Source organism: Podarcis bocagei (assembly GCF_964188305.1).
Source record: "Podarcis bocagei genome assembly, chromosome: 18".
Taxonomy (NCBI): domain Eukaryota; kingdom Metazoa; phylum Chordata; class Lepidosauria; order Squamata; family Lacertidae; genus Podarcis; species Podarcis bocagei.
Genome location: NC_138144.1, coordinates 3,367,828 through 3,379,497, shown reverse-complemented (window position 1 = coordinate 3,379,497; position 11,670 = coordinate 3,367,828). Strand labels below are relative to the sequence as shown.

The window sequence follows — 11,670 nt, the reverse complement described above, 5'->3', positions numbered from 1 at the left end:
ACAACAGGACATCCCTGTCCAGATAGGGTGTAGCTGGGCCACCAGCCGAAGATGATGGAAGGCACTCCGGGCCACTGAGGCCACCTGAGCCTCGAGCGACAGCAAAGGATCCAGGAGGACCCCCAAGCTACAAACCTGCTCTTTCAGGGGAAGTGTGACCCCACCAAGAGCCAGCCATCTGGTCTAGGGAACCCCCCACTAACAGAGCCTCAGTCTAATTAGGACTGAGCTTCAGTCTGTTGGCTCTCATCCAGCCCATTACAAGAGACAAGACACCGGCCCAACATTCTCATGATTTTGGTCGTCATGGGCCTGCTGACACCCACCTCTGCCACGTGCTCCGGGCCCCCAAAGTGATCGATCAGTTCGTCCAAGGTGTTGAGAGGTAGTTCTTTGCCCAGCGCCTCCGCCTTGGCCAGGAGGTCCTGTTTCATCTTCTCGACGTTCTCCAGCATGACAGTGCCGTACAGCTCCTTCTGGGAGTTCTGCAAAGAGGTGTTGCCTGCGCAGAGAGAGAAAAGTTATTTGTTTCTCCCTCTCTCTCCTAATGGTAGAACTCGTGGGGACGCCCAAGGATGTGAAACTGTTGGGAGTATTTAGCATGGGGGGCGGGGGAGGAAGGATTTCTCCTTGCACTTTGACAAACCAGAGCAGCGCACGGAAACGCCGTTGACCTTCCCGCCGGAGCGGTACCTATTTATCTACTTGCACTTTGACAAACCAGAGCAGCGCACGGAAACGCCGTTTACCTTCCCGCCGGAGCGGTACCTATTTATCTACTTGCACTTTGAAGTGCTTTCGAACTGCTAGGTTGGCAAAAGCAGGGACAGAGCAACGGGAGCTCACCCTGTCACGGGGATTCGAACCGCTGACCTTCTGATCGGCAAGTCTTAGGCTCTGTGGTTTAAGGCACAGCGCCACCCGCGTCCCTTTGGGTGTGATTAAAGATGACAGCAATTAACAATGGCGATAAGAAAGCCCAAACAACCCCTCACCCCGATCGTCGCAAGCGTAACCATTGAAGATCACGTCGTCGTTTTCGAACAGGGACTCCGGGGACGAGTTGAAATCGCTCTCCATCCCTCCTTCGGAATCGGAGCTGCTGTCGGAGCTGATCTTGATGACGCTGCTGCTGGTGAGGTCGCAACTTTTGGGGAACTTGGCCCCGCGGCCCTTCTGCTTCCCTGGAATAAAAGGTGGGGCAAGGTGGGGAAGTGAGGGAGGCCGCTTAAAGAGAGAGGGGAGCCACGGGGCAGACGGAAGGGAGGGAAGGGGCTATCGGAAAGGGGGAAGGAAAGCCCAGTTCCCACTACAGCTCCATGCAAAATAATTCCCGCATGAAAACATCTAGCATGTCAGGACTGAAGCCTTTTCACCCTGCTTTTCTACACGCAGGGAATTCTGCGGGTTTGGTCCCACCCTCCCGGTATGAAAGACCATTCAACGGCACGAGCGACAGGCCAACTGCCAGGGTGAAAACGAGGCCTTAAGGACAGGCAAAGAACAAAGGAATAGGCAAAGGAAGAGAGCCAGCACCCCAGAAATCACAATGAGAAAAATTTGGAGGTCAACCGCTTTGGTTCTGCACCACCAGCACGCCTGGGCCTTGAATCATTTTTCTTTTCTTTTCTTTTGGGGAAGGGAATGCTGTCGGACTGTCACGGGCCTTGAAAATGCTTACAAGCGCCCCATATAATAACTCAGTCTAGGTGGTGCTTTGAAATTTCAAAGCTAAAAGGGGCTTTTTGAAAATGAAAAGCTGAGGACTCGTAAGAGTTGGAAGAGATCCTCAAAAAGTCCAACCCCATGCAATGCAGTGGAATGGTCTCCCTTGCAAGGTTGTGGGCTCTCCATCCTTGGAGGTTTTTAAGCAGAGGTTGGATGGCCATCGGTCAGGGATGCTTTAGTTGAGCATAGCTGTCAACTTACAGATTTGGAAACAAGGGACCAGCAGCCTCGAAAATAAGGGATCAGCAGCCAAAATAAGGGATTTTCCGGACACAGGTATGTTCGACTTCTGAGCCCCTCCGAGCCAAAGGCCCAGCCAGCAGCCAAACGAAGCCTCAAGCGGTGGTTCCCACAGCACAGCAACCCGGCAAAGGGGATGCAGTAAGGAAAACCACCGTCACCTCTCCGCTGGGCAGCGCTGAGCAAAGGCGATTTGATCGGCACAAGGCATGCAAGCTCCACCAAATAAGGGACGGTTGACAGCTATGTAGTTGAGATTGCTCCCCACTTTCACGTGACGGTCCTTCGGATATCTGAAGGTGGCTATCCTATCTCCTCTCGGCTTCCTCTTTCCCAGGCTAAACATGCCCAGCTTCTTTGACCGCTCCTCATCAGGCTTGGCTTCCAGACCCTTGATCATTTTGGTTTGCCCTCCTCTGCACACATTTAGAGACACCTAGGGCAAAGACCTGTGCGTGTGTGTGCTGGATGGAAACCAACTTGATTCCAAAAAATGAATAAAATAAATCCATTTAGGAGGTGGTGGAGGAAGAGGAGGAGGAGGGAGGGAGGAGGCTACATTCTAAGTCCACGACCACCAGGGCAATTAAACACATGCCTGGGAGTCCCTGCTGCAAAGGAGTAGGAAAGATAAATACAGTAGTGCCTTGGTTCTCAAACGCCTTGGCTCCCAAACGCCGAAAGTATGTGTTCTGGTTTTCAAACGTTTTTTGGAAGCAGAGTGTTCGATGTGGCTGTCGGCTGCCGGAAGGCATTAAGTTTGGCGCTTTTGTATTTGCTCTTTATTTTGCATTTTTGTTTTTGAGGCTTTTTCGGTTCATTTGTTTCTGTGACTGCGTGGAACCTAGTTCAGCTACTGATTGATTGATTGATTGTGTGACTGCGAAAATGGATAATCCAAACAATGACTATCATCAGTGCAGGTAAGAAGAATTTTTTTTTTCCAATTTCATCATCTACAATATGGTCTTATTTATTTTATAGTGCAGTACATTGATTACTGCTTTCATTTTAGGGATCAAAAGTCTCATTAGCAAAATTCACGTTAAATTGCTGTTTTAGGGGTTGTTTTTAAAAGTCTGGAACGGATCAATCAGTTTTGCGTTCCTTTCTATGGGGAAGCGCGCCTTGGTTTTGAAATGCTTTGGTTTTGGAATGGACTTCCGGAACAGATTAAGTTTGAGAACCAAGGTACCAGTGTAGAAATAAAGAAACAGAAAGAAATAGAAAGAAAAGGGAGATGGGGTGGCGAAAGACCACGAGTGGAGGCTGGCGATGGGGTGAGGGGGAAGGGAAGCAAGGGAAGAAATGGGGGGGGCGCGGCAGATAGCGACTGCACCGCAAGGAGCGCGTGGGGGGAGAGGGGATGAGGTTACAGGAGGGGAGGGGAGAGCGCTGGGGGTCGGGGTCTTACGTTTTCTCTTAATGCCAGTTCCTCTCTCTCTTTTTCGTTTGGTTGAAGGAAAGTGCTTCTTAATTAGTGAGAGGAAGACGCCTCTGAAAAGAGTCGGGAGATGCAGAGATTTTACTCTTAACGGCCAGGAGGAGCCAAACCGTTGCTGACTGTATTTATTTATTTAAAAAAGAAAAGAGGTAAACCCAAAGGGGAAGGACACAGAGACTGAACGAAACACGAAAGCAAAACAGAAACACCCAAACAACCCCCCCCAAAAAAACAACCTGTTCGGGATTGGATGTGCGGCTACAAGCATACCGCCGCTTGGCTTCTTTCTGACAGCCCATTGGCTGAGCTGGTGTGATGTCACAGAATGTTTGGGAGTTCTAATACGAAGGCCGGGCGATGGAGGGATTGTGGCAGGTTTGCTGAGCAAATCAGAAGCTGACTTTGGAAGGGGGGGGTTGTGCCCAGTAGTTATAAGGAGCTTAGGAGTCATACTGGGTTTGGGGAGCAGAGAGGGAGGAGAGATATTGGGGCTGGGGGGCAGGCAGTGACTGTGGCTGAAGAAAAGCAGCCTGGGCCATGAAATTTCCGCACACCAGATTGCAAATAAAAATCTGATTTGTTTATTTTTTTGGAACCCGCCCTTTGCTTACGGTCAGGGAACTGCCATGGGCTTAGAGGCGAGAAATAGAAGGGCAGTTGTGTTACAGGGAGCCTCCGAAAGTCTTGCGAAGCAGTTCCTCCTCCGGAGAGGAGGAGCGTCCCGCCTCCAGTGGAGAAGAGGTGCAAGGACCAGAGGATGTTAGTGAGAGACTTTACGCCGCTCTGGAGAGGGGGAAAGCACGCCCTTGCCACTGCCCATCCTGCGCAGTAATCTCAGGCGCAGGGAGGGGCAGAAACGGTTAGGGGTAACGAAATTTTTATGTTGGGGGAGGTACAAAAAAAGCCCACTCCCGGATTCTGCTAGCGATTGAGCCAGACATGAGCCCTGGGGCTCTCCGCTGTAAATAGTTTGCACGAAAATAAAGCCTGTAAAACACAGGTCGGAGTCCGGCCTGCTTACTCTCGAGCAACCGCAACAGCACCTGACACTTAAAGGTAAAGGGACCCCTGACCATTAGGTCCAGTTGTGGCCGACTCTGGGGTTGCGGCGCTCATCTCGCTTTACTGGCCAAGGGAGCCGGCGTACAGCTTCCGGGTCATGTGGCCAGCAGGACTGAGCCACTTCTGGCGAACCAGAGCAGCGCACAGAAACGCGGTTTACCTTCCCGCCGGAGTGGTACCTATTTATCTACTTGCACTTTGACATGCTTTCGAACTGCTAGGTTGGCAGGAGCGGGGACCGAGCAACGGGAGCTCACCCCATGGCGGGGATTCGAACCGCCGACCTTCTGATTGACAAGTCTGCACCAAAATAAAGCCTGTAAAGCACTGCTCGGAGTCCTGCCTGCTTACTCTAGAGCAACCGCAACTGCACCTGACACTTACGGTCTGGGAAAAACAAGTCTGACTTGGGGCGATGCATTTATGTGACCAAGTATACCCAAAAGGGCGAGAGACTTGACACGTGGATAGGGTAAAAAAATAAAATCAGGGAGGGGGAGATGGGAAAAGTAAGGAAGGATGCATGGACAAATGAGGGGGGGTCACTTGATGTAAATGGGAGCAAAATAGGGGCTTCTATGGGTACGCAACTCGCCCCAATCTCACCCAACGCTACCCCGCCCCGCTCCCGGGACATGAAGGCTGGTCAGCGAGACCGGTAGTGAGCGCATGAGCTTGGATGGGAACAAACACTCCCCCCCCCAAAAAAAAATGTTTTTGATAATGTAGAAGCAGAACCCAGCCAGCATTCATTTATAAAGGGGAGGTGGGGGTTAGGAAAGAGGAAAGGGTTAGAACCGACAGTGAGAACCTCAGGGCAGGCATGTCGCATGCGGCCCCAGCAGATATTCTTATTAAGCGCTGCCACTGTTTTATAATAATAATAATAAAGTAATAATAATTTCATTATTTGTACCCCGCCCATCTGACTGGGTTGCCCCCAGCCACTCTAAGCAGCTTCCAACATATAGGTAAAGGTAAAGGGACCCCTGACCATTAGGTCCAGTCGTGGCCGACTCTGGGGTTGCGGTGCTCATCTTACTTTACTGGCTGAGGGAGCCGGCGTACAGCTTCCGGGTCATGTGGCCAGCAGGACTAAGCCGCTTCTGGCGAACCAGAGCAGCGCACGGAAACGCCGTTTACCTTCCCGCCGGAGTGGTACCTATTTATCTACTTGCACTTTGACGTGCTTTCGAACTGCTAGGTTGGCAGGAGCAGGGACCGAGCAACAGGAGCTCACCCCGTCACGGGGATTCGAACCGCTGACCTTCTGATTGGCAAGTCCTAGGCTCTGTGGTTTAACCCACAGCGCCGCCCACGTCCCGATGCTTCCAACATATATAAAAGCATAGAAGAATATTTGACCCTATAAGAGTTTCCCCATGCAGGGCTGTCTTCAGGTGTCTTCTAAAGATTGTATAGTTACTCATTTCCTTGACATCGGATGGGAGGGCACCACCACCAAGAAGGCCCCGCTTCCTTGTGCGTGGGTAAAGCCCAGCCCAGTTGAGAGAGCTCGGGGGTGGGGCAGCGCCCAGCCTCCAAAATGCTGGGTTCTGGGAGGCCGCGGCCCTCCTTCCCCGGATGCGCACAAACTCACTCGGCAGCAGATACGAAGCAGGTCAGCTGCCCCTCGCTCTCGTCCAGGACCTCCCGGGTTCGGGCCTCGCCTGTCGACTGCAGGCCGATCACGACGCACTGTGGAGTGGGGGGAACAGAGAGAGGGTTTGTCTGGTAAAGATTCTGTATGGCTCAGCTCCCCGTTTACAGACGTTCACAAACCCGGAAGCGGCACTTTAAAAGGCGCGCGCACACAAAACCAGCCCCCCCAAAGAGCGGCTAGCGCAATCCCAGAATCCTTTGTGAGTGCAATTTCACGTGCCTTTGCACCGAATTTTGAGAGTTGGGAGTTTTAGCAAGGAGGTTTGGAGGCTGCTATTGTGGTGGTGTTTTTTTTATTTATTTAAGGGGTTTTCAAGGGTTTCCAGAGGTTTAGAAGGCGTTTTCAGGCGTTGTCAATGGCGCCCCCGATATATGCATATTTCCTGTAAATGCATGGGGCCTCTGAATGTAACCTCCACATAAATGGGGGGCTGCCTGGATCTCATTTCACATATAACAGAGAAAACAGTTATAGCAACAGATGCAAACCAAAAGATGACAAGAGAAACTGGGGGTACAGTGGTTCCTTGGTTCTCGAACTTAATCCGTTCCAGGAGTACGCTCGGCTCCCAAAACTGTTCCAAAACCGAGGCACGGTTTCCAATTGGCTGCAGGAGCTTCCTGCACTCAAGCGGAAGCCGCGTCTGACGTTCGGCTTCTGAAAAAGTTTGCAAACCAGAACACTCACTTCCGGGTTTTTGGTGTTCGTGAGCCAAAACGTGCGAGTACCAAGGCGTTCGAGAGCCGAGGTACAACTGCATTGCTTTTGTTTGTTACTATGCTAGGTATTTTTGTGGTTTTATACTGTGATCCTTGGATGACGGGAGGTATAAAAATTCAATTAAGTAATCATAATACCGTTGCGTCTGGATCAAAATAACAAAGCCCAAGTGTAGAATATCGAAATGATGTGATTGTCAAGTCTAGTTCTAACTTGACCTAGCTTGGGTCGTCTCGAAAACGATGCCTCCGCTTTATATGCAACAAAGAAATGCCAAACCATATTAAAAAGGCCTGGAGGTTCTAGCCCTGGTCAAAATCTCAAATGATGAGTGTTTTCTTCCATTACACCTACCTTCCAGAATGAGTGGTACCAAGGGTCAAATTTTCGGCCAAGCTGCAATTACTACTTGAGCTTCCAGGATCGTATACCCAGACTACTCTTTTGACAAAACCGGTTATCGTCAAAAATACCCGGCAGCGTTAATGTTGGGCGACAAACGATAGTTTCTTTAGGAGGTGTGGTCTCTCAGCACCTCCAGCAAACATCCAGCTCATCGAAGACTTTAGGGAAATTCTCTCTCTGTCTCACCTTGCCCTTGTTCAGTTCCTCCTTCGCCAGCTCGACGAGACGCCGGACCTTTGCAGCAATGCAGAGGTACTTGAAGAAGCGCTGGTGGGCGGACCAGAACTGACCCCACAAAGACTTCCGGGACTCTAAGCCTATCAGGTCGGCAGCTTTCTGGAAAACCCCCAGGGCTTCTGCCCACTAGAGAGAGAACGAGATAGAGAGAAAGAAATTAATTTTTCTGTTTTACCATTTAAAGTACAGTGGTACCAAGGCACGGCTTCTGATTGGCTGCAGGAAGCACTTAGCGCTCCAGAAATCTTAACCCTTACGTAAACTCCCTGCTTGAGACTCTTGAGAGTCCCATGGACTGTAAGAAGATCAAACCTCTCCATTCTTAAGGAACTCAGCCCTGAGTGCTCACTGGAAGGACAGATCCTGAAGCTGAGGCTCCAAGACTTTGGCCACCTCATGAGAAGAGAAGACTCCCTGGAAAAGACCCTGATGTTGGGAAAGATGGAGTGCACAAGGAGAAGGGGACGACAGGGGACGAGATGGTGGGACAGTGTTCTCGAAGCTACCAGCATGAGTTTGACCAAACTGCGGGAGGCAGTGGAAGACAGGAGGCCCTGGCGTGCTCTGGTCCAGGGGGTCACAAAGAGGCGGACACGACTAAACGACTAAACAACAACAACAAACTCCCTGCTTACCAGCTGAGCCGCCTTGTTGTAGACCAGCTTGTACTCTGGGTCCAGTGGGATTTCCTCTATCCTGAAAGTGACCCCCGAAAAGCTGAGCTGCCGCGCGATGTACATCCCGCTCACTTTCATGTCCATGGCGACAATCTCCATTGCACCGACACCCCTGCGGGGGAGACCAAAGCAGTCGTTGAGGAAGAGGGAAGACGGCCGAACTTCGGAACAGGACTCCCCGCCCGCCTCTTTCCATGCCCATCAAACCATCACGAGTCAAAAGGCGATGTTTGTTTGCTTCCGATCGCTTGTAACCCACTTTTTCCAAGTGAGGGTGTTCGAATGCTCGCAAAATTCGCTGAAAAAATTGTGCAGCGGAAAAGGAAGAGGCTAGGAAGTACTACTCCTGGAGAACAACACTCCGAACAGCCTGAAGCAAAATAAGATTTGAAGGCAATTTCCTACGTGCTTCCTGGTTTCAACTAACTGCAACGTTGCTACGTGCAAGCCAGAAACCACGGTTTAGAGAGACAACTACCTAGGTTGAGAAACCACACAGGTTGATCTAAACTTCCTTCCATAAATTTTCACTTGAACCAAGCACAGTTTGTCCTCGGCCAAACTAACCACAAACCAAAATAACTTTGTTGGTAAGCGAGGTCGGGAATATGTCAGGTCTGCAGTTCAGGTTGGGTTTAAAAATTGTGAGTCTGTTCACTTGTATAATTCGAAATTCTCACGTTGACGGGAAGAAACGTTTTCCCAAACATACCGCTTCTCGATGGCCGATAGGAAGTCGTCAAATGATCGGAAAGGGGTCCCTTCTCCCCAAATACCCAGCCGGCTCATGTAAATCATGTTCTTTGGCTCGGAGGCACCTGTCAAGAGCACAAGATGCTTAGAGGTCAGGAAAATTTGATGCAACCTGACCAATCGCTACCTCTAATACCCCTCCACCGAATCCCCTTCTTTCCTCTCCAAATCACCCGTTTTCTCCTGCTTGCATGTTTGGCATCACTGCTGACTCCTCCCATGCAGTCTTGTGATTCTTGTTTACTTTGAGGTTGAATCCTGACAAGACCCAAAGCCATCACTGTTTCTAACTGAGGTTGAATCCTGACAAGACAGAAGTACTGTTTTGGGGGGACAGGGGGTGGGCAAGTCCTGAATAGGGTCACTGTGCCCCTGAAGAACCAGGTGCACAGCCTGGGAGTTGTTTTGAACTCACAGGTGTCCATCGAGGTGCAGGTCAATTCTGTGTCCAGGGCGGCTCCACCTGGTACGCAGGATGAGACCCTCCCTGCCCGCAGAAAGCCTTGCCAGAGTGGCCCATGCTCTGGTTATCTCCCACTTGGACTACTGCAATGTGCTCTCTGTGGGGCTACCTTTGAAGATGACCTGGAAACTGCAAGTAATCCAGAATGCGGCAGCCAGACTGGGGACTGGGAGAGGCTGTAAAGACCATATAACACCGGTCCTGAAAGACCTACATTGGCTCCCAGTACGTTTCCGAGCACAATTCATAGTGTTGGTGCTGACATTGAAAGCCCTAAATGGCTTCTGCCCAGTATACCTGAAGGAACGTCTCCACTCTCATCGTTCTGCCCAGACACTGAGGTCCTGCTTCGAGGGCCTTCTGGCAGTTCCCTCCCTGCGAGAAGCGAGGTTGCAGGGAACCAGGCAGAGGGCCTTCTCGGTGGTGGCACCCGCCCTGTGGAACGCCCTCCCACCAGATGTCAAGGAAATAAACCACTACCTGACTTGTAGAAGACATCTGAAGGCAGCCCTGTTTAAGGAAGTTTTTAATGTTTGATGTTTTGTCGTGTTTTTAATATTCTGCTGGGAGCTGCCCAGAGTGGCTGGGGAAACCCAGCCAGTTGGGCGGGGTATAAGTAATAAATTGTTATTATTATATTATTATTTGCTGCCCCCTTATTTGGAGGACAGACATGTTTGCCCTGGGAGGATCCAGCAGCCGCCAAAAGGAAGGAGCCGCTCTGCTCATTAGGCGTGACATTCAGCCAAGTCTGTGCAGGTTGTGTTTTTGCTATGAGAGTCAACTCTGACTTTGAGCTGCGTGATTACTGACTGGCACGCTCTCATACCAACCCATGATGGGCATACCCTGGCCCCCACACTTATAGGTTCTCAAAGCAGACCCCCCCCTCACCGCCGCCCCAAACTCACCTGTGGCACTGGCATAAACCACCCTTGCGAGAGGCAGCTTGTTCTGCAGGTCCAATACTGCTTTGCCCATCTTAGTAGAGCTGGCATTTTTGGCTTTGTGGCATTCGTCAAACACAATCTGGAAGAGGGCACCCATTAAGGAAAGAAGGGGGAATGCGAGTAGCTAGTCAAATTAGGTAGCTGGACGGCCAGATTAAACTACTTGACGGTGCAGAGGTGGCCAGATTGACTGGGGAAATCAGGAGGACCAAAACTTGAACAGAGAATGGGATAAATATTGATTGCACCTAACCAGACACTGAAGAGACCTGTCAAGAGTAAGCATGGACCAATGGTACCAAATAGCATGGGAAACAGCCCTACAAGAAAAATTAACCAATAAACTGAAACTGACAAGGGGACAAACAGAAGAAGACGCTTTTACCCCGGTATGGCTCCCCTTTATCACATATACAGCCCAACAAGACAAGGACAATAATCCACCAACAGCACACAAATCAATATGGCTAACCTGATCCAAAACAAAACCTGATCCCGCTGTGTTCCGGAGGCTTCGCGTTGCTTTCACTGAAACAAGGAGAGCAAGAGGGATCGATCCCTCTCACTCTCCTGGCTTCGCTTCAATGGAGAGGAGCTGCACAGCTTTCCCTCTCTGCGCAGCGCCCCTTCAGCGAAGCGGGAGGAGAAACGGAGCCCCTTCCATTTCTCCTCCCGCTTTGCTGGAGAGGCGCTGAGCAGAGAGGGAGAGAATTCCCCCCCCCCTTTCCTCCTCCTCTAAATCTAGGTGCGTCTTATGGTCGGGTGCATCTTATAGAGCAGGAAATACAGTACATAGCGGCAGATATTTTAAGCGCCCCCCCCCCGCCCGCCTGGCTGCAGGGAAATATGCAAAGCGAAAAAGAGAGGCCTGGAGCATTGCACCATCGGAAAGAAATGCGTGCACAAAGAACACACACAGAGCCCAGTTTATTTCTCTTAGGATACAACACCATCGAAATCTTCCTTGCACCAATCCAGAATCTGCTTCAAGCGGGTCCTGTGCTGGCCACCGGCTTGGCTTTCGCCGATGAGGGCCGAGTAAGTGGCAAATAAGACTCCTTCCGAGGTAGCTGTGTCGCCGTATTTAATCTACAGTCAGGAGGGGGAAAAGAGAATATAAGCTACGGGACAAGGATAACTGTGACTTTAAGGATGAATGGGAACCCTTTGCAAAGTATCTGAAGACGTAACAAAGTGAACTGGACTCCTTGGCAGGTTTTGAATAAACATTCACAAACTTTTTATTGATAATAATCAGCTAAATCGTTTGAGGATCTATACAACTTTGTAACATGCAGAAAACAGCATTCTTAGAGAAACGAAAGACT

The 11,670-nt window shown here is 50.5% G+C and overlaps 1 protein-coding gene across 3 annotated transcripts in view; it reads right to left on the bottom strand.

Annotated features, from left to right (window-relative positions):
- SBNO2 (strawberry notch homolog 2) overlaps nt 1-11,670 on the bottom strand; it is a 93,141-nt gene that overhangs the window by 18,414 nt on the left and 63,057 nt on the right. For all 3 annotated transcript variants that reach the window (XM_081177601.1, XM_081177600.1, XM_081177602.1), the window contains 9 exons: nt 11,288-11,431; nt 10,304-10,421; nt 8,889-8,994; nt 8,135-8,288; nt 7,449-7,625; nt 6,075-6,172; nt 3,383-3,465; nt 996-1,184; nt 327-502 (listed from right to left, as the gene is read on the bottom strand). In XM_081177601.1, the coding sequence (XP_081033727.1) occupies nt 327-502; nt 996-1,184; nt 3,383-3,465; nt 6,075-6,172; nt 7,449-7,625; nt 8,135-8,288; nt 8,889-8,994; nt 10,304-10,421; nt 11,288-11,431 (1,245 nt within the window). The remainder of the gene's footprint in view (nt 1-326; nt 503-995; nt 1,185-3,382; nt 3,466-6,074; nt 6,173-7,448; nt 7,626-8,134; nt 8,289-8,888; nt 8,995-10,303; nt 10,422-11,287; nt 11,432-11,670) is intronic.